Source organism: Pteropus medius, unplaced genomic scaffold, assembly GCF_902729225.1.
Source record: "Pteropus medius unplaced genomic scaffold, Ma_sr-lr_union100, whole genome shotgun sequence".
Classification (NCBI taxonomy): domain Eukaryota; kingdom Metazoa; phylum Chordata; class Mammalia; order Chiroptera; family Pteropodidae; genus Pteropus; species Pteropus medius.
In genome coordinates, this window is record NW_024350319.1 from 7,965,201 (window position 1) to 7,989,566 (window position 24,366).

General features: G+C 34.5%; 1 protein-coding gene across 1 annotated transcript in view; it reads left to right on the forward strand.

Moving 5' to 3' along the window:
- The window catches only part of TNNI3K (TNNI3 interacting kinase), a 258,487-nt gene that overhangs the window by 20,368 nt on the left and 213,753 nt on the right, over positions 1-24,366 (forward strand). Inside the window, exon 5 of the mRNA XM_039838597.1 lies at positions 8,851-8,961. Coding sequence (XP_039694531.1) covers positions 8,851-8,961 — 111 coding nt within the window. The remainder of the gene's footprint in view (positions 1-8,850; positions 8,962-24,366) is intronic.

The window sequence follows — 24,366 nt, forward strand, 5'->3', positions numbered from 1 at the left end:
ATAAACATTTGCACGTAAATAATACCATTTGATCCTTATTACAACCCTATTAGGTACAACAGGTATTAAATCTCTTTTTCACAGATACAGAGCGCATAGGGCTTACATGCGAAAAGCAACAAATTGGGACTAGTAGGGTATTTGAGGGGTGAGAGATAACATTTTGTATTGAGAAGAGCATAGGATTCAAAGTCAGAAGACCTACATTAAAATCCCAGTTCAGCTTCAATTTAATGTGCATTAAAGAAACATATTTTATGATATGGTATGCCAGTTAAGTTCTTGAAAAGCAGACTCTTAAAGGAATTTAGGAGTGCAAAAGGTTTATGTGGAAGTGACACCTGTGAGAGGAGAAGGAAGGATGCAGAAGTGGGCGAGGAAGCTGTCAGACCACAGTACAGACTTACTAAAATCTCTGCCAGACCAATATGAGCTCTAGAGCAAAAATTGCCTGTTAGAAGAGTGTCACATTGTGCAGAAATGGCTAGACCCTTTTACCACCACCTTTTTCAGTCACTAACAGGAGGCCATCCTAAAAAGTAGCAAATCCCAGCTCTAATGCTGCAGTAGATCCTAAAAGAGCTAGCTGAAGGAGGCTGCCAGCTAACCATATCCCTGGTACACTCTTCTTGAAGGAAGATCTGCGTGGCACCTCTCTGCATCTGCTACATGTGGGGAAATGCTCATGATTTTATATTAAATGAAAAAGAGAGATTGCATACCTTTATATATAGTATGAGCTCAATTCTCTACATAATAATTGATAATAAAAATTGTGTGGCAAGCATTATGTTAAATGCATTACATTATTGAATTCGCACAATAACTATGAGAGCGATACTATTATTATCTTCATTTTACAAGGGGTGGGGGGGAAACAGCTTAAGAGGTTAAGAAACATGTCCCAAATGTAGAAGTGGCCATCAGTATGCAAACACAAGTTTGCTTTGCTGTGCTAGTCTGTGCTCTATATAGTTTTATAAAGGACCATATATAGGAAAAAGAATAGAGGGAAATACAGACATAAATGATAATAGTGATTATATGGTAGTGCTATAGATTATTAAATTGTCATTTATTCTTTTACTTTATTTTCTAATTTTTTACTTTGAAATGTTCCAACTATCTATTGAGGCTTAACAAACTACCCTAAACCTGGTCCTGCATTACAACAATCATTTTATTATTCTCATGGGCCCTTAGTTCAGAAATCAAGACAAGACACAGCAGAGATGGCTCAATTCTGCTCCTCCATGTTTATGACCTTAGCTGAGAAGACATAAGTGCCTGAGGGTTGTTCAATGAGCTGGAGGCTTCACATATCTCATGCCTGGCCTGGGATGACTGTAAGATTGGCCTTAGCTGGGTCACTAATTGGAGAGCCTTTATATGGCCTGGGCTTCCTTACAGCATGGCTGTCTAAAGTTAGACTTCTTATATGGTAGCTTAGAGATTCAGGAGCAAGTTTTTCAGAAAATAAGGAGGAAACTATGTGACTTTCTATGATCTAACTCTGGAAGAAACATAGTTTACTTCTGCCACACTCGGTTGGTCACAATCCACCCAGATTCAAGGAGAAGAGATACAGATTTTATTTATCAGTGGAAAGATTGTAAATGAATACTTGCCATGTTTTAAACCCTCCAGAGATGTATTATTTTCATAACCAGAAGAAAGCAATTTTTATCCATTAAAAAAGAATCACAGGACATTGTTCCATAGTGTAGCGATTAACACGTCTGCTTTACACGCAGAAAGTCCTGGGTTCACACCACAGTGGAGCCACAGTCCATGGTCTATGGCCATGCCACCCTGAACAAGGCTGGTGTCTGATCTCAGAAGCTAAGCAGTTCAAGCAGGTCGGGCCTGGTTAGTACTTGGATGGGAGACCACCAAGGAAGACCAGGTGCTGTAGGCATAAAAAATAATAAATAATAAAAATAAATAAAAAGAATCACAGTTTAATTTTTATTTAAGACTAGAATTAGCAGAATTCTGTATATTTAAATTTATATAATTTGCTAGTAGAGAATCTGAGTTCTCTGACACTAATGGCTACTTATCTTGGCTTTATCCATAGTAACAATCATAGAGCTAACAACAGGCAGAGTATTAGATGCTTTGTTAGAGTTTTATGCATAGCACAGATTTGGAGTTGCTACCAGTACAAAAAGTTTTCATCCATTTACATAAATTTTGGAAGTCTTTTGTAGCACAAATGCTATTTTTTTTCAGGGAATAGCTGGATTGATTTTTTTGTCCAAGGCTCACTTTTTCACATATGGATTTTCTTTTGTTTAAAAACAATAACTATTGTCCATATGAATACATTACAGAGGCTTATTTACCTTATACTTTAACATGCTTCTGTGTGTCCCACTGAATAATAATGCTGTAAATTTGGCCAGAGAGTATGTAAAAGAAAACCTGTTGGTTCCCCAGAAGAGTATTTGCTGTGCAAATCTTAACAGTTTCTTTTAAAATTTTTGCCTTTTGATACTTGTTATAATTATAGAATGCCAGCAATAAATGACATCGGTTTTATATTTATAATTTGCCTAATGTTTTTGTTTTATATGAATGTCCTTTCTAGGAGGTATTTACTATATTGCTGAATTTTAAAATTTCTGTTGAGTAGGGGAGAAATATTTTGGACTTGTCAGTTAAATGCAACAAAATACAACAAAGTACATCCTCTCAAGTTTTTCCTTGAATTTTACATATTTCTTAGCCCATAATAAGTAATTTGTAAGTAGCGATGACTATTTTTGTTACATTCTCTTTAGTATGGCTTGGTATGATAAAAGTTCTATTTTAATGAGAAATCAAACCAAATGCCTATTATGAAGGAATCATAACATACATTCTCTTAAATTCCACAAATTTTGTCTAAATAAGGAGAAAACACAAACAGTTGAGTAAAGCATGAATGTGTTTACTAGAATCTGTCTATTAGATAAATATTTCATATACTCCATGATTTACGTATAATTTACTTTAATTAACAGTACAGTGGTTGTCATAAGATAGACATTCATTAATAAATATTTGTCAAATTAAAGTCATCTTTTTACTGATTTGTATGAATTCTTTATAAATTAAGCATACAATTTATATGTTGTGAATATTCATCCAATTTGTCATTTATCTTATATTACGTTTTTAATACTTTAATTTGATCAAACTTATCATATTTTCCCTATATTTTTACAAATAATTTTATTCTTTAAAAGACCTCCACTTTCCTGCCTTTAAATAAATGCCTGCTCATCTGCATGGACAAATATTTTAAGGTGATGTCTTTCCCGTTTACTCATGTCTTTATCTCTCACCATTCAAAATTAAAGATTATCGTTGAGGTTAGAGTTAACTCCTATGAATAGTTTTTTGTTTGTTTGTTTTTGTTTTTGTTTTTGTTTCTGGAGCAGGGAGAACTAGTCGACATTTTCTAATTTCCAGTACTGGTTCAGAGTTTTCCTGTTTCATTCCTCTGCTTATTTCAATATGGAACTAGTAAAGTAGGGAAAGCAAAGTTGTGGGGAGGAAATAGTAATAAAGGAGAAAGAGGAGCTAGATGGTGGAGTCAAAGCACTCTTTTATTTGGAAGTTTCCACTGAGAGCTATACTGAGCTCCAGACTTCTATGTCCAATGGTAATAAGTTATTGATTATTATTTTGGCAGGTACCTTTTCAGCACTTCAAATGTATTATCACATTAGTTGTGGATACACAGTTTATATGTATTTCATATCAGGTGGATACAATTATTGTTCCCCTTTTTTTATAACCAAGGAAATTAGTGTAAAGGGATTATATAACTTGCCCCAGTTCACATAGTCATTAGCAGAGCTAGGATTCTAACCAGGGAAGCTAATTCTAGTATGCACAACCTAACCCTACATTGTAAGTATCTCAGACTGAACATGTAAAAAACAAAACATTTTACTTCTATCTCAAAAACTACTACTTCTTGATTCTTCTCTATCTCAGAACCATGTCATTCCTCAACTATCTATTGCACTTGGGAAAAATCCAGACACTCAGTGCCATGGCCTGTGGGGTCCAACAAGGTCAGGTATCTTTGACTACAACTTGAACATTACATTTTTTTTTTAATGTGCTCAACTCTCGCTTTCAAATACACTAAGATTTTTTCCATCTTAGGACTTTTACACTAGCAACTCCTGTCCTTGAATGCCCATCCTGAAATTGTGGCTTGCATTTCTTCTTTTTGGTATTCATCATTTATCTCAAAGATCACATCTTCAGTGAAGCTTTCCCTGACTACTCAAATTAAAGTAGGCACTTTATCATTTGCCTGTTTTATCTCATAGCTATTGGTACTTTATGATACTTTCTATAATGTTTTCTTATTTAAGCTAAAGGGACTCAGGGTCATTTGGAATAAGAAAATGCCATTAATGCAAACAAGGAATGCTAGGAGATGATTGATCACACTGAAAAATTTATGAATGGTATTTACAAGAGCAATTTTGAATTTCTAATTTGAGATTTCTTTGTTAGGCAGGGTATATGAGATTTGGATTTAGCAGAATAGTCAAGACTAAAGATAAAGTTTATCGGATTATGTAAGAATTACCAAAGGTGGTGTTTAGAATGAGAAAGGGCTAAACTTAGGGTCACTCCTTTTTGGAGACAGAGACAAAGAAGAAGCAAAGAGAAGGAAACTGGGAATATATGGTTTAATGAAAGCAAAAGAAAGAGGGATTACAAGAAGAAGATTTGACTACAGAGATGAGGAAGATGATTGACACTAGATTTGTTTAACAGACGATTACCTCCTGAAACTGAGAAGGTGATTTCAGGACAGTGGTGAGGTCCTAATGCCTCAGGTGAAAGAAACAGGCATGGTGTTTTCTCTTGACAGTACAAGACAAAGGAAAAGGGAGAATACATATGCCTTAGTGGGAAGGAATAGTATAAGAAAAAGCAAGGTTATATGTGCAAAGATTATGGTGAACTCATTTGGGATTTATGCAAGATTTGGGTGTACATTGCTAGGGATCACTACAGAAACCAGATGAGAGCTCTCAGCAGTGAGTGTCAATAGCTTCTTCCAGAGGTGTGAAAAATGAAGGAAACAATGGAATTAAAATTAGCTTTTCTTTTTTCAAAGAATAGAGCAAACATAAGTCTGTAGACTGAGCAGAAAGAGCCAATGGAACAATAAAGGAAGATGAAATCTTTATTTAACATTTTTTAGAGCAGGTATGCAGAGTGGAAGATTTGGAAACTACTTGCATACCTCATTTTATTGCACTGTGTTTTAAATGGCTTTGCAAATGCTGCATTTTTTATAAATTGAAGGTTTGTGGTAACCCTGCATCGAGCAAGTCTATCATCACTATTTTTCCAATAAATAACATTTGGTTCACTTCATGTCTCTGTGTCATATTTTGGTAATTTTTACACTATTTCAAACTTTTTTTATTTTTATTATATTTGTTATGATGATCTATAATCAGCGATCTTTTATTGCTACTATTATAATTGTTTTGGGCACCATAAACCATGCCTATGTAAGGACAACTTAATCAATAAGCGTTGTGTGTGTCCTAACTGCTCCACTGACTAGCTGTTTCCCAACCTTTCCTTCTCCTCATGTCTCCCTATTCTCTGAGACACAACAATATTGAAATTTAGCCAATTCATAACTCTACAATTCATAACTCTACAATGGCCTTTAAGTGTTAAAGTAAGAGTTGCATGTTTCTCACTTTAAATCAAAAGCTAGAAATGATTAAACTTAGCAAAGAAGGCATGGTAAAAGCTGAGATAGGCCAAAAACTAGGCCTCTTGTGTTATTCATTAGTTAGCCAAGTTGTAAATGGAACAGAAAAGCTCTTGAAGGAAATTAAAGAGTGCTCCAGTGTTCCCTCCAGTGAACACACAAATGATAAAGCAAAATAGCCTTCTGCTGATATAAAGTTGTAATGGTCTGGATGGAAGTGGTCAGACCAGCCACAACATTCCCTTAAGCCAAAACCTAATTCCTAAACAAGGCCCTAACTCTCTTCAGTTCTATGAAGGCTAAGAGAGGAGAGGAAACTACAAAGAAAAGTTTCAAACTAGTGGAGGTTAGTTCATGTGGTTTAAAGAAAGAAGCTCTCTCTATCACATGAAAGTGCAAAGTGAAGTGGCAAGTGCTGATGTAGAAGCTGCAGCAAGTTATCCAGAAGATCAAGCTAAGATAATTAGAGAAGGTGGCTACAGCAAACAACAGATTTTCAATGTAGACGAAACAGCCTTATATGGGAAGACAATGCCATCTAGGACTTTCATAGAGAGAAGTCAGTGCCTGGCCTCAAAACTTCAAAGGACAGAGTGACTCATTTGTTAAGGTCTAAGGCAGCTGGTAACTTTAAGTTGAAGCCAGTGCTCATTGACCTTTTGAAAAACCCCGAGGGCTCTTAAGAATTATGCTAAATCTATTCTGTCTGAGCTCTAAATGGAACAACAAAGCCTGGATGACAGCACATCTGTTTACAACAAGGTTTACTGAGTATTTTAAGCCTACTGTTGAGACCTACTGTTCAGGGGAAAAAAAAAAAAAGATTTCTTTCAAGATATTACTGCTACTGACAATGCACCTGGTCACCCAAGAGCTGCGAAGGAGATGTACAATGAGATTAGTGTTTTCATGCCTGCTAACACGCCATTCATTCTACAACCTATGAATGAAGGAATAAGTTTAACTTTCATGTCTTTTGTTTAAGAAATACTTTTCATAAGGTTATAGCTGCCACAGATAGTGACTTCTCTGATAAATCTTAGCAATGTAAGTTAAAAACTTTCTGGAAAAGATTCACCATTCTAGATGCCATTAAGAGTATTCATCATTCATGCAAAGAGGTCAAAATATGTATATTAACAGGAATTTGGAAGAAGTTGATCCCAACACTCATGGAAGACTTTCAAGGGTTCAAGAATTCAATAGAGAAGTAACTGCAGATGTGGAAATAGCAAGAGAACTAGAGTTAGAAGTAGAATTAGAATTATCATTTGATAAAACAGATGAGTTGCTTCTTATGAATGAACAAAGAAAGTGATTTGTTGAGATAGAGTCTACTCCTGATAAAGATGCTGTGAAGATTATTGAAATAAAAACAAAGAATTTAGAATATTACATAAATTTAGTTGAGAAAGCCGTGTGAGGGTTTGAGAGGATTGACTCCAGTTTTGAAAGTTCTATAAGTAAAACAATATCAAACAGAGAAATGACACATTCTATGAAGAAATACATGCTACAGAAAAATTATTTGTGAAAGGGAGAATCAATCGATTCAGCAAAGTTTATTTTATCTTATTCTAAAAAATTGCCACAGCGACACTAACCTTCAGCAACCCCCACCATAATCACTCAGCAGCCATCAACATCAAGACAAGACCAGCAAAAGGATTATGACTTGCTAATGTTATTTTTTTAGCAATGAAGTATTTTTAATTAAAGTATGTACATTGTTTGCTTAGACATAATATTATTGCATACTTAATAGACTATTGCATAAGGTAAACATAACTTTTATATGCACTGGGAAACAAAAAAATTTGTGGATTCACTTTATTGTGATACTTGCTTTATTGCAATGTCCTGGAAATGAACCAAAAATATCTCTGAGGTGTGCTTGAATAACATTAATTTTGCTATTTGAAGTTCTTTACCAAAGTTTTTTTCACTTTTTTATAATGTCTAGACCTTCACTTATGTGTCAGTAATAAGAAATTAAACTTTGTTTTTTAATGGGAGAATTGTCTTAACCAACAGTATTTGCAAGTATATATATATATGCATAAATGCAATGGCCTATCCTGTGAAGACTTGACATTCTTGCCACTGAATGTGTTTGAGATGTTGATGGGCCAAATATTATGGAAGTTGTGGTTTGAATTCTTGCTTTGAGGGAGAGAGTTAAACATAATAATAACCTTTCTTTATATTCTCTCCAAATTTCAAGTTTTATGACTATGTGGCCCTCTACATCATTCTTTTGAGTATTCTGACTCATAAAATGAGTTTGTAATAGTAATTTTTCACAAGATTGTTTGGAGAAATATTTAATTTTTCATTTTTAATTTGTTTTTTTTTATCACTATTTTTGAAATCCTACCAAGCACCAGGCTTAAGTAAGTTAATGCATATGAAAGGTTAATTACATAATAAAAATTCAATTACTGTTAATTGCTATTAATATTATTAAAAAGTTCTTCAAAGTTCTGGCTCTTCAAAGACAGAAATATGGTGCAAATAAGAGCATGAAGAAAGTAAGGATTACTTTGGTTATTGAATAAATTATTCTAACTTACAGGCTCAAATAATGCTTCAAACATATTCACTGTTAAAATGAGTTAAGTTAAGAAAGACACTATTGATTAATTATGTATAAGGCCCATGACACTACGTGTCATTAATTATGTATAGGACCCATGACACATATGTACTAGAGATGAAGCAATTACTGAACTACCATGAAATAGTCCACTGCAGTCAATTTAATAGTGCAGTTGCTGGAGAAAGGACATTTATTGGAGTGACCTACATGTAAGATTGAGTTCAATTTGCAAGAGCCTCACCATAGGTAAATGTCCTGTCTTTCATGGTCAAGTGGTGGAGGATTGATTGTAATTGAACAGCCCTGTCATTTGTTCCTACATTTCAACCATCTGAGAGCTGTTCTCTGCTATCTCATGTGCTCTTATGCAAGAAATCACTGTTAGGTTTTTTTTTGAACACCTAAACTGCCTGACAGTCAGGGAATCAATACATCCTGTTGCACAGCATTGAAACCTGCTATTAGTAGAAAAGTAACATAAAGATGTGTTTCTTTACAGGATAGTGCAGAATTGATCACTTCCCTGCTTCACAGTGGAGCTGACATACAGCAGGTTGGATATGGTGGTCTCACTGCCCTACATATTGCTACAATAGCTGGAAACCTGGAGGTAAGTCACGCTTGAGTCACCTGTAAAAGTAAACCTGCTTCTTTGTATTCTTGTTCTCAACTTTTCTAATGCCGGCTTTTGTGTGCGATTCTAAGAGTAGGTTTATTCTTTAGCTACTGACCACACTCATTTATTTTGGGGATCAAATTAAGCTATATAAATGTTATTATTTTGATAGGCAATTCAGTCTATTTTGTAACAGTGTAACCAAACATCAATTAATATAAAAAATGGCTAGATACACAGAGGCTTTATAGCAATGATTAAGAACCTAGGTTCTGGAGTCAGGCAACTAAGTTTCCGTCACTTGCCATGTTTACATCAAGCAAGTTACTGTTCTTCATGATGTATCTGTTTTCTTTATTTATGAAATAGAAATAGTAGGCCCATTTTAATGATAAAATTAGATAACTCATATAAAGCACTTTGCAAATTGCTTCACACAGAGTAAGGACTCAGTGAAAGATCATTTATTTATTCACACATGCATTATTTGATTTATTAAGCATCTGTCGTGCACCAGGTACCGTTCTAGTTGCTGAGGTAACAGTAGTAAGAAAGACAGGCAAATTCTGCATTTTCTTGAAATTGCGTTGTGTAGAATAAGATATACAATAAAGAAAATAAAATACTATACAATGTTAGTAGCGAGTACTAGAAAAATAATAAAACATGGCAAAATGAAAGCAGAGTGATGGAGAAGTAGGCACCACTTTAAATAAAGTATATAGTGAAGCTATATATATATATATATACATATATATATGTGTATATATATATATGTGTATATATATATATATATATATATATATATATACATATATATATAAAAGCATTTGCAAAGGCTCGGAGGTAAAAAAGAGCTAGACGTGTTTGAGGGACACAAGTGAGCCAAAGTTATTACTGTAGTATGAGCTGGAGGTAGAGTGATGGAGATGAGGTCAAGTGGATGGTTATAAACCAGATCACAAAATGTTTTAAAGACCATGGAAAGGACTCTAGATCTTGTCTTAAGTTTAATTCTTGAAATATTAATTTTATACATTCAAAGCACTTTCATATTTATTATTTCATGTATTTCACAAATCCTCATGAAATGGTTTTTGTTATTACTGCCAGTAATAGATATAGCTGATACAGTACAGTAATTGTCTTTACAGATTACAAAGCCACTGAGAACGAATTCTGGAATACTGGTCATTTTACTCCAAATTCCATGATTTTCAAATTCTATTAATTGTGGTAACCATATATAAACTCAACAATGTAAAAAAATGAAAAGTCTTATATATCTTTATTATTAAACAGCTATTTATTTCTCCCTTTTAGTCATGTTGCAAGTTAAATTATACTTTCTTCAAATAAGCACACACGCGCACCATGAATAGAACTGCATATAATATTATACATAAAACCTATAAAATAGATGTAATTCATATCTCTTAGTGTCACTGCAAAGGACTTTTACATTCAATAAATATTAGCATATCTCATTGACAGCAAAATAGTTTCCTTCATGTTAACATTTCCAAGCCTTACTATATCTTATTTTCCATAAAATAATTCATTTTAGTGAGATTCATTGCAAATATAAATGAATTTGTGTTACTCATGAGGAGAGGAGATATCCTATTATAATCACTTAAATATAAATGTTTTACAAAAAAAGAAACCAAGTGAGGCCAGTGATAAAGTAAATGAAAGGTAAATATTAAGAAGTCTGGGTGAAAGAATTGGTGAAGTAGACCTTAAGTTCCAGTGAAACACATTCAACCTCTGAATGCCAGGGAAATGACAGAATATGTTATGAAAAACAATATCCTTTTTGTCTGGTGATAAGCTGATTACATATATGAGTAATAGAACTTAAACAGAGTCAAAAGCAATGTAGTTAACAGGTTGGTCTTTTCATCTCCCAAACAATAGCTATTTTATTTTTTGTAAATAATATATGAAAGGAAATATACTGATTCTACCAGCCTTAGGGCAAACTTTACCAGTATAATTCCAAATAGATCTCAACTCTTGTCTTGCAATTCTTCACAGGTTCTCCAACTTCTTTCGTTAGCTGTTATATAACATTTAATGACTTTCATAGTCAATCATTGATGCTACATAAAACAAGTATAGATACATTAGCATTTATTCTCTTCTTATCTAATGGACTAATAAATTACGGATCAGATAATAGGACAATGGTATTCAAAAAACCTAAAGACATCAGAATGTTTTTGAATTGTTAATTTCAAAGCTAGTAATTGCAGTAAATACCAGCTTTCAGTATATTTTCATCCATTTAACAAATATTTTTGAGCTTCTACTTTTTTCATAGCATAGTGCTATAAATATGGAAACAATACAAGAAAATACAACATAGTATTTTTCCCTAAAGACTCTATAGTGTAGCTGGACATACACAATATCTACACAGGAAAAATTATAAGCAATTCAAAAGTAAAATAGCAACATAGCCATAAATAAGGAAGAGGAAAAAGTGGAAGATCAAAGTTGGTTTGATAATTAGGAATAATTAGAAATATGATAATTATATAACTAGGAATGTCTAAGAACACAAAATTAGAAGTCTTAGAAGTTCACTGGGAATAGAGATCAATGTGAACTAGAAGAGTTAGGGAAGGCTTCCTGAGACAGGGTTTGAAATTGAGCTAAACTTCGAAAAATAATGAGAACTGGACAGGAAAAAGAAGAGCCATGTCTAAAAATTACAGTTGGCATACAATATTATATTAGTTTCAGGAGTACAACATGGTGGGTAGATAGTTATATTACTTATGAAGAGATCATCCTGATAAATCTAGTACCCATTTGACAACATACATAGTTATTACAGTATCATTGACTATAATCCTTAGGCTATGCTTTACAGCCCTATGACTGTTTTGCAACTACCAATTTATACTTTTTAATCCCTTTCCCTTTTTCACTCACTGCCTGCCTCCCACTCCAACCTCCCTCCCATCTGCAACCAACAAAATATTCTCTGTACCTATGAGTTTATTTCTGTTTTGCTTATTTTTTTCTTTTTCTTTTTTTGATTACACATGTAAGTAAAATCATATAGCATTTGTCTTTCTCTATCTGACTTACTCTACTCAGCACAATACCCTTTAGGTCCAATCATGTTGTTGCAAATGGCAAGATTTCATTCTTTTTTTTTTTTATCGCTGAGTAATATTCCTTTGTATATATGTACCACTTCTTCTTTATCCATTTATCTATTGTTGGACAACCAGGTTGCTTCCATATCTTGGAATAGCTGATTCAGTCCTCTGCTTCCTGTAATCTACTTTCGATTCCCACATTCTCCATTTCAGTTATTGCATCCTTTATTTCTGACTGGTTCATTTTTGTTTTCTATCTCTATTTTTATGTTTTCTATTGCTTTATTAAAGTTCCCACTGAGTTCATCTACTCTTCCCCTAAATTCATTCAGCAGCCTTAAAACCACTGTTTTGAACTCTGTATCTGATAGATTGCTTGTCTCTATTTTGTTTGGTTCTTTTTCTAGAGCTTTGTTCTCTTCTTTCATATGGGACATATTTGTCTCCCCATTTTGGGTGACTTCTTGTGTTTGTTTCTATGTATTACATCAGGCTTTTATATCACCTGCTCTTAGTAGAATGGCTTTATGTAGTAGGTGTCCTCTGTGGCCTAGTGGCACAGTCTTCCCTGGTCACCTGAGCTAGATGCTCTAGATGTGTCTCTTTTATGGTTTGTGTGTGCCCTCCTGATGTAGTTGATCCTTGGTTGATGTTTGCACATGAATGGGAAGGATTGACACTCAAACTGATTGATTGTGAAGACTGGCTGATGAGAAGTTGATCTTATAGAGCAGGATTCACTTTAGCAGGGCTCTGATGCCTGCCCATTCCCTTTGGGTGTGTCATCCTCGAATGCAGTCCCAGGTGGTACTCTGACTTGGTCCAAAGCCAGCCACCAGGTGTGCAGTCTCTGCCCAGGACCACCTGGCAAGAGTCAGCAAGCAATCCACAGATGGCCACCACCTATGCTGAGATTGGAGGTGCCTCAAGAGGTCAAGCCATGAACCAAAGTCAGCTGCCTCTAGTACCAAGCTTGGGGCTGCTCTGCAAGAGGTATGGGGCATGCAGAGGTAAGACACTGCTTGTTTGGGGTTTGTGACCATTTGAGAGGTTTTACGAAAGTCTGCAGCATGAGCCAAGATAGGCTGTTTGTAGGTAAAAGCCACTGGAAATGGCTTGGGTAAACCCATAAGTTGGGAGTGGTAGGGCCTCAGGGAATCACGTGGCCAGGGCAAACAGTGTTAGCCAAGTTGATGAAGACTCAGATATAGCAGCCACCTTCATCTGCACACTGGGAAGGGGGAGGGCCCAACAAAGGAACAATGGCTTCTGCCAGCATTTCTGTCTAGGAGCAAGCTGCCCCTCTAGCCCTCACCCTGAAGCTAGATAATTCAGTTCTTCCTCGTATGTCCCTGGCACTTTTCAAGCTGCTGCCCTTGTGTTAGAGCTCAGAGCAAGTGAGTCTGGCAGTGAATAAGTTCTCTTGCAGGCTCCTTAACAGGAATATCTGTGAATCCAGATGCCCTCTGTCTCACTTAGCCACAATCTCTGCTGGTTTTCACAGCCAGAAGTTGTGGGGTCTTCTCTTCCCGGCACTGGAACTCTGGGCTGGGGAACCTGTTATGGGGCTTGGACCAATTGTTCTTCAATGGAGGGAAACCTCCACATCTGAGATAGCCTTCCCAATTTTTAACTGCCACACGTAGGTGTGGGACCAGAACGTTCTGCATCTCTGCCCCTTCTACTGTCTCCATATGGCTTCTTCTCTATGTCCCCAGTTATAGGACTTCTGTTCAGCTAGACTTCAAGTGATTCTCAATGATGATTGTTGTGTAGTTTAGTTGTAATTATGATGTGATCATGAGAAGAGGCAAGCACGGCATTTACGTACTCTGCCATCTTGACTGGAAGCCTGAGCTGAGCCACATTTAAGAGACTGTAGATAGAAGGATAAAATGAAACAGATTATGTTTCATTAAGTAACTTTGGATGTTAGGAATGGATCAGACTAAGGAAGTTGAGAATAGAAGTCCAAAGAGTTTAATTCAATTCAATAAGAAATTATTGTAATTTATGATATACAGTACATAAGACTAGATGGTGTGATAAATAAAGACAATAATAGAACAGAGAAGCTCTGGGTTTTTAAGGCACTTCACAGCCAATAGGATTTTTATTCTAACAGAAAATTGAGAGCCATTGGAACTTTTTGAGCGAGAGAATAAATATCAAATGTGTCGAAGAGGATTTTTTCGACCACAGTATTTAGTATGGATTTCAAAGTGATAGGATGAGTAAACATCAAAGATAAAGGATTGAGTAAAAGATTCAATTTAGAGAAAAATCAATTAGCTCTAGACATGTCAATATCTGATGACATCCAAATTTTATGTGAAAATATGAATTCATTATTTAGGAATATACGATTGGCATTTAATGGAGAAGTTGGGACTTAATGTAAATTTTTGGAAATTATTTGTGTAGAGGTGATATTTGAAACCATAACAATACCTGAAAGTTGTAAATTGGGTCTGAAGATGGACAGGACTGAGCCTAAGAGAATATCCACAGAGACATGAGGAATTACCTAACAGCCATTAAGGAGACAAAGATGGATTGTTCAGAATGGTATGAGGAAAACAAGGATATTGTAGTATCACCATAATTCGGGATATAAAGAGAAACAGATCAAGGATTCTAGGTATCAAATGGTGCAGACAGGTTGAGTGCAATGGGATAAAATATACACATAGTATTTATTTGCTACACCAAAACTTTAGGTGCTACTCCACTCCTACTTTTTACTCTTGGTTAGGAGGGGTGGTGGCAGTGGATCAGTGGGAGTTCCCTTTCATTCGTGGTCACTTTCTTTTATTGCCCACCTTTCTTTGTGAAACAATAACTGATGCTAAGTCTGACAGATTTTTTTGTCTACATATATCAAATTCAGACCTTCCATTACTGTCCCAAGTGTGTTTGTCCTCCCATAATTGTGAATTCTATTAAACAATTTTACAATAAAATTTACATTGACTAGGCAGCTAGCTGTCTCCTTCAATAATAAAAGAGAACATGTGCTGCAGATTCCTAGACATGCTGACTACAATTTGAGGCTCAGATTTAGATTTACTGTGCTTTGAAAAGCAGGCAAATATTGGTTGTCCTGTCTCAATACATCTCCCTGACTGATTTACCCATCTATCAATACATATGCACATGCTGCTTTATACAAAGCCTAAAATCCTGTTGGCAACTAATAAACACATATACACCCTCTTTTCACCTTTGAGTCCAGGGAACACGTGAGTTGTATGCTCTCTCAAGCATGGAAAATGAAAAATATTAGCTAACATTTGTTCATGCTTTATTATTTACATACATTTGTCATTTGGTTCTCTTGTGAAATAGCTACCATTAGACTCAGTTTATCAGTGAGGAAACTGAGGGTTAGAGCACTTAAGTGACTTCTACAGGGCCATTTAGACAATAAATAAATGAGATGGATAAGACTCAAACATGGTTATGTGACTTGAAATCTGTCGTCTTCTAAATAAAAGAACAGTTACTTTCTTATGACTCTTAGGTGTATTGCTAAAACAGAGCTTATACCCATAAGATAAAAAGGTATTCAGAAAACAAAACATAAAGTACATATGTTAGTATCTAAAGTCCAGACATTGCTACATGTACAATTACAGTAACATTAATTTATTCAAGGATAAATTTATATGGTTCTTAGAACATGGGCACCAGAACTCATGAAGATATAATGCATGTATGTGAGTGTGTGTATGCGTGTGCACACACACACACCTAAGTGTAAAGCACTTTATACTTCGTGAAATAACTCTTTAAAAAGCTGTTACACTTTAGTGTTTCATGCAGTGGTTTTCTCAGTCATCAGGAGACAAATCAATTAGCTTTAGACAATTACTTGAATAGCAAATAGAAAAAAAACACATTCAAGATGATGCAATATATAATTTATTGGGATTGTGGAATATTTTATTTTTCACAGAAAGGCAGAGTTTCATATATACTCTGTGCAGGTGAGAGCATTATTTTCATAGCTGAATTTATTCTATCCTACCTTATGCCATTTTAAGCTTGAAAACACTTATCCGAGCACTGCTTTAGAAGTTATTTTAGAATTTATTTCTGATTTCAAGGAAATGCAATTGATGTTATTCCAGTTCATTCTTAACTAAATCATGTAGATGTTTCAGGAGAGAATTTTGTTTACCAGGAAGCTTCTGACTGTCTATTTCTTTACAAAGGCTTTAGTTTTCTCCCCAAAGGGACAAACAAGCAAATGGTTGGAATGGTAAAATGTGGTCTCAGTCTCTCTCTCTCTCCCTCCCTCTCTCTGAGATACTATACTCATGAGTTTTATAACCAAAACATACCAGATCTGCTTTCAGTTATATGATTAGGCAATAGCCCCTTGTGAACTTCATTTGGAATCAGAAAAAAATAGTAAAAAACAGTAATAATTAATAAGTTTGAAGTGATAAAGTTGTGTCAAACATCAATTGATTTAATCCTCATTTGGGATTTTGTCCTCATTTTCCAGATGAGAAAACTGAGGCACAGAGAAGTTAAGTAACTTCTGTAAGGTGACAGAGCTAGTAATTGGTAAAGCAAGTGTTCACATGCTGTCTAGTGTCAGAACCAGCTCTCCACTCACGATGCTACACTGCCCTTCTAATCCAAACCACAACCTCTCAGCCTACCTGACCAGAATTTAAGTTTGGAAATGGTAGATACAAGCTTAGAATGCAAGTGTGCAAGAAATGTGCTCTTTACTCAGATCTGAAATGTCTCAAAAACCAAACATCAAAATAGTCTGGTGTCACCTTACATGAACTCTATTCTTCTAGGCTCTATTCCTTATCTCTAATGTTTCTACATTATGTTTTTAAATTATTCTGTTGAAATAAAATTTATGTACCACATAATTCACCCATTTAAAATGTATAATTCAATATTTTTAGCATATTTACAAAGCCGTATAGTCATTACTAAGATCTAATTTTAGAACATTTTTCTTACCCCAAAAGGAAATCAAGTAACCGTCAGTTCCATACATCCTTTACTACCCAGACATTTCATGTAAGTGGAATCATATAATATGTGATCTTTTGTGATTGGCTTTCTTTCTTTAGCATAATGTTTTCAAGTTTTATCCATTGGAATAGTGCAGCAGTGAACATTGGGGTACATATATGTTTACAAATATTTTCAAATTTTGGGAGTAGATACCCAGAAGCAAGATTGCTACGTCATATGGTAATTCTATTCTTAATTTTTTGAGGTGCTTCCATACTGTTTTCCATAGTGGCTATACCAATTTATATTCCCACCAGCAGTGTATGAGAGTTCCTTTTTTCCCAACAACCTCTCCACTTCTTGTTAATTGTGTTGTTGACAATATCTATTCTTACAGGTGTGAGGTGGTATCACATTGTGGTTTTGATATGCATTTCCATAATTGCTAGTGAAATTGAGCATCTTCTCATATGTCTGTTGGCCATTTGTATGTCTTCTTGGGAAATCTGTTCAAGTCCTCTGCCTGTTTTTTAATTGGATTGTTTGTTTTGTTGTTGTTGTTGTTGTTGTTGAAGTGTATGAGTTCTTTGTATATTTTAGATATTAGCCCCTGATCAGACGCATTGTTTGCAGATATCTTCTCCAGTTCATTCGGTTGCCTCTTTGTTTTATTGATGATTTCTTTTGCTGTGCAGAAGCTTTTTAGTTTGATACAGTCTCATTCATTTATTTTTCCTTTTATTTCCTTGCCTCTGGAGTCAAAGTCATAAAATCCTTCCAAAACCAAGGTCCATGAGTTTGGTACCTATGCTTTCTTCTATGAAATTTAGAGTTTCATGTCTTATATTTAGGTCTTTGATACATTTTGAGTTAATTTTGGTGTATGGTGACAGATAGCAGTCTAGTTTCATTCTTTTGTATGTGGCTTTCCAATTGTCCCAGCACCAATTATTGAAGATGCTTTCTTTTCTCCATTTTATGTTTTTGGCTCCTTTGTCAAAAATTATTTGCCCATATATATGTGGGTTTATAAAAAAAAGAAAAAAAAGAGAGAATAGAGGGAAAAAATCATAGAATACCACCAAACTAAAATAACAGACAGAAACAAAAGGGCAAAGAAACAGTGGAGACACTGAGCTACCAGAAAACAAAAGTTAAAATGGCTATAGGAAAACCTTATCTCTCTATAATCATCCTAAATGTAAATGGACTTTACTTACCAATAAAAAGGCACACAGTAGCAGAGTGGATCAAAAAAACAACACCCAACCATATGCTGCCTTCAACATCTCAGCTTCAAGGACAAATATAGACTCAAGATGAAAGAGCGGAAAACGATACTTCAAGCAAATGGAATCTAGAGAAAAGCAGATGTAGCCATACTTATATCTGACAAAATAGACTTCTAGATAAAAAAGGTAACAAGAGACAAAGATAGACATTTCACAATGATAAAAGGGACAATACAGCAAGAAGACATAATACTTATCAATATATTTGTTCCCAATGAGGGGACACACAAAAAATATATAAAGCAACTACTAATAGAACTAAAGAAAGAAATTGACAAAAACACAATTATAGTACCTCCTTGACAGCTATGGTTAGTAATTCTTAAATCAACATTCAAGACTTATTCTGAGGCTCAGGTAATAATCATTCACTATGTGCATGCCTAGTACTATGCCTAGTACTATGACACATAGTAGGCACTCCATGCACATTACTTCTCTTTACATCTCTGAGACATAAAGTTTTATAGTAGTATTTACATAAGAAGAAAAATCTAAAATGTAATAGAGATACAATTCCATAATTATAATATAAATAACCCAATTTAAAAATGGAATAAGTATTTGGATTGACATTTCTCCAAAGATGTATAAGTGGCCAATAAGCTCATGAAGAGATGTTTATCATTAGTCATTAGGAAAAACAAATCATAACCACAGTGAGATACTATTTTATATCAAAAAGTATGGATACTGAAAAAAGACAATAACAAGCATTGGTGAGGATTTGGAGAAATTTGTATGCTCATGCATTGCTAATAGGGATATAAAATGTTATAGCTGTTTTAGAAAACAGCCTGGCAGTTCTTCAAGAAGTGAAACGTAGTATTATTATAAGGCCCAGTAATTTCACTCCAAGGTATATACCCAAGACACAAAAAAATTTGTACATGAATTTTCATAGGATTATTATTTATAATAGCCTCAATGTGGAAACAAATGCACCTCAATAGATGAGTGAATAAATAAAATTGATGTATCTATACTATGGAATATTATTCGGCAATAAAGAGGAATGAAGTACTAATGTTTACTACAACATAAATAAATCTTGAAAATGTCATTGGCCTGTGAATGCGACCGTAGGAAGAAGTATGCAATAGAATCATCTGCCTTTGAGCATCTATGGTAGTTCATGCTTGTGTGTTTAGCAGGGCAAAAGGGTATGCGAATTTTACATTTTGATAATTATTGCCAAAAATGCTTCTAAAAAAGTGGATTTATTTACATTTTTACAGTATGAATACCTGCTTCCCTTTGCATAAAATATCACTCTCTAATTGTCTTTGCCAATTTAAAGAAATAATAAAATCTTGTTAAATATAAAGGAGATCGAGTCTTTTTAAAAATTTGATGTAGTATTGGTCTTTTATATTCCTTTTCCTATAGACTGCCTTTTTGACCTATTTTCGTTTTAATTTATTATCTTACTGAATTTTAAGAGATCTTGTATTTTAAATAATTAGGATTTTTCATAACTATATTGTAGCTAATTTTATTAGTTGCCCCCTTTTTAGTATTTGTTGTAAATGTCAAATTTTTATGGTCAGATTTGTCAGTTTTTTGCTTTGTGGCCTTGGCCTTAGAAAGACTTAGTTTCTTTCAAGATTATATAAAAAGAAATCACAAATATTTATTCAAACACGAAATTTTAAGTTTTTTTCCCCTTGTTTTTAGATTGTACCTGGAATGTCTTTTAGTTTAAGGTTTGAATTAGGAATCCAGTTTTTATGTTTCTCTCCTAGAGGTTATCCAGGTGTTTAAACAGTGTTTATTAAATATTCTGTGTTTTTCCCTCTGTCTTCTATTTAGGTCTATTTGTGTATTCCTGTGCTAATTCCAAACAGAACTCTTATTTATTGTAGATTTAGGTTATGTTTTATTATCTAAAAGTACAAGTATGCTGACCTGGCACTTCTTTTTTCAGAGCTTTTCCTGACTATTCTTTTATTTTTCTTTTTCTGCATGAACTTTAGTACATGGAGAGACACTAGAATACAATAGTAAAAAATATGGACTCTAAAACCAGGCTTTCTGCATTTAAATCCTAGAAAATATCTATTGCTTATTAACTGCATGACATTGGGAAAGTCACTTATGCTCTTGGGATCTCAGTTTTCTAATTTTAGAAAGTAGATTGTATTATTACTCACTTTATTAGTTGTGTGTGTGCATTAAATGACTTAATATACATTAAATTTTAGTGCCTAGAACACAAGTACTAAGAAAATGACCTATCATTTTTATTCTATTATTTTTCTGATTTTATTATTTATTTTTTCCAAGAAAAAGAAATACTAGTATTCTGACTAGCATAAATCATAATTTATAAATTAACTTAGGGAAATTTAATATCTCCATTATATCAAGGTCTCCTTTTCAAAAATAATATATTTTTTCCATTTATTTGTTTCTTTGTAGATCTTGCCACAGAATAAATATTCTTCTCATGAGTTTGTTAAAGTTTATCCCTAGGTATTTTATTTTTTTGTTGTTATTGCTAATGTGAATGACATTGTATTTTATAATTTGTTATAGTTTGTATATAAGAAATTTTTTGATTATTGATTTTTAATTTTATAAACATTGAACTTACTGATTTATTCTAATAGATTTCTTAGATGAGTCTTTTGGATATTTCTGGTTTATAATTAAATTTCCTAGATGTAGTAATAATTTTACTTCCTTTCTAGTAATTAAAAAATCTTGTTTTTCCTCTTTCCTAATTGCATTAGCTGATACTTCCAGAACAATTATCATTCTTCAGTTGAATCATCTTGTACTCCTGCAATGACACAATTGGTCATGACACATTATTATTTTAGCTTGCTATTGAACTTATTTTGTTAATATTTATAAGTGAGGTTGGGTATGGTTGACTTTTGTGTGTGTGTGTGTGTGTGTGTGTGTGTGTGTTATTATATTAGTTTGTTAGGGCTTCCATGAGAAAATATCACACAGACTGAAATGAATGGCTTAAACAACAGAAATGTATTTTCTTACAGATTGGAAGCTAAAAGTCTGAGAGCAATGTGTAGGCAGATTTGGTTTCTTCTGAAGCTTGTTTCCTTGGCTTGCAGATGACTACCTTCTTGCTACGTACCCAAGTCTCTACCTCTGTGTGTATGTCTGGTGTATCTCTCTGTGTCCTAATCTCCTCTTCTTATAAGCATATCAGTCATATTGGATTACGGACCACTGTAACTTAATTACCTCTTTAAAGGCACTATCTTCAAATACAGTTACATGCTGAGGAACTAGGATTTAGGACTTCAATTTATGAATTTGGCATGGAAGGGACAGAATTCAGCCTATAATGATTATCATTGTCAGGTTTTGAAAAAAGTACATGCTGAATTGTAAAAAAGAGTTTAGAAATCTCTCCTTCTGTCCCTCTGTCCCTCGTTCCCTCTTTTCTCTCAGATTCTGGTGTATAACCCTATGTCATTTTCTAGTATGCAGCACTGTTACTTTATCTCTGATAAGTCTCCCCAAATTTTACAGGGAAACAAATCCTATATGAATATTGTGGTCTACCACAATTCAGGCACAAAAAACATAGCAAGGGCCAAATATACCAGTCAATGGACATCATTATAAATTATTGTTTAAATATTCACTCTAGTGAATTCCATTAATGACCAGTAGGTATTCTAATCACCATTCATTGACATTAATTTTAAACTTGTTCTGAATAGTCGTTTATAGTTCCATGATGTCAAAGTTTGATGTACCTTCATGTCAAATGGTTAAGTCTGAAATTAAACCTTTATTATACACATAGTCTTAAGTAACTGAGATGTGATTTAGGAATACTATATCTTCTGCGGTATTCAGAAGTGGTTTTCTCAGAAATTGAAACCAGAAACTCTATGACCTAATTATTGAATGTGCCCTGTGTTACAGAATACTGTTTATTAAGGCAAAGAATCCATCTCCCACTGTCTAGGCTTTTGGTCTAGAGACTGAGACGAGATCATAGATCATGTGTCATCAGAAATCATATGGTCTCAGAAGCAATGCCTTAAGCATGTATCAATTGTTAAGAGTAATGTAAGAGGATACTAGCTTGAGTGTCACTTTTTTGGGGGGGTGGTTGGTACTTGAGTCTTAGCTATAGATTCTATTAGCTATTATTAGACATTAAGCATTGCTTTCAGGGTGAAGTAAAAGAGTATAAGCAGAAAAAGCTTATAGGCTAATAAAAATGTAAATGAGATGTTCATCATCTTGCTACCCTGGAAAATGATGAGAGAAACATTACCTGAGAAATTAGATTCAAAGATTGTTACTAATCACATCAACCTGAATGAGAAATTCCTTTGTAACCATTCAGCGTTTTGTGTGAATTTTCCTCTCTATGTCAACCCTTCTATGCACTGAATTCGATTCCAACATTCTAGGTCCTCCATATATTAAAAAATATAGATGATAGATAGATGGATAGAGACAGATGATAGAGATATAACATGATTTATATATATTACATATTATTTATATGTTAATCATGTTATGCAATATATCAGCTAGCCAGAAATAATTTCTGTGTTGGGTATTTGTGATAGTTGATAAGAGGCAGCTATATATTTTGATGCATCTGCTCTTAACCTTCTTTTCCCATACTAAACTCCATACCAGGAATTTGAAAGCTGAGTTATGAATCAAAGTTTCTATAGCTTGCTCAAGTGACATCCTCAGTTTTAGAAGCTCCAAGCTCCCTATGTCTCAAGAGGGCAGGAAATTCTTCTTCTTCATTTCAAATAGGAATGCTTTGAAAAGCCAATATTTTCTACCTGACCTTCGAATACAGTAGTAAATTACACTGTGAGTGCTACCTACTTTCTCTCAGGGATGATTCATTCTAGAATGGTATTTAGGGAGTAGAGCCTTTTAAGTATTTTATCTTCTCCTCTGAACGTTGTGTGAGTTATTCTCCTTGATGGCTCTCTTTGGTGGATCTCCAAAGAACCTTTAGAAATTGCTGAGGTTAAGGTAGTGGGAGTGAGAGGCTAGAGCCCCCATGACTGGCTCTCAGAAGCTGCCCTCTCTCACAGCATCTCTCTTATGAGTTGTCCTTCAAAAGCACTTAGCACTTCTGCCTCTTATCACTTATTCTTGCACAACTGAATATCAGATCAATATAACATATAAAGCATAGAACTAGTAAGGAAGGCACACAAAGCCTCCTAGAGTTACGCTGAGAAGCAATTCAAGTGTAACCCCTTGAAGCATCTTTAACCTTGCTACCCTTTTACTTTTTTCTGTGCCCTGAAGCAGGCTGCTAACCAACTGGGCTGAGCTCTCTCATAATCACTGCAGATCTTCACATCTAGACAGGTTCTGCCAGGATTTGAAGAATCATTTTCATAATTCTCTCTTGAAAAGATATCCATTGAGCTAGCCTGGAGACTTGGGGAGAATTCTAAATTAAGTAAGACAAAGGGCAATGGGTATAAATCTTTTGTCTAGAACTATCAAGGATATTCCTAGTAGTGGCCAATATGTTGCTTCAGTCTTCTCTACATTCATACTCTCATTATCCTCCAGGAATTCCTGCAATAATACTCTAACTTATAAAGGCCTGTCTCCCAATCTTTTATACTTCACTTCATCCTAAACACTCCTGAAAATTTACCATGTTCTCTAAAGCATGACTTTGGTAAAGTCACTTCTCTGACAAGAACCTCGCTAACTCCAAAATATACCCTGCAGAGAATTAAATGGTAATGATCCAGCTCTCCTACCTTTTCAGCCATGGGTCCCCATGCCTCATCTTGCAACCCATGCTCTAAATTAAATTAACTGTTCCCTATTTATATGCCCCTTTTTATGTACACTTTTTATCACACTGTAGTCTTTTTATGGTTTATCTCTCCTACCCATCCTCCAGGTTCAGCTGAAATGACACCTTCATGAAACTGCTGCATCTGACTAACATGAGGTGTTTCCACCTCTCAACAATTGCAGCATTTTATCTATACCATTCTCATAGCATTTAACAC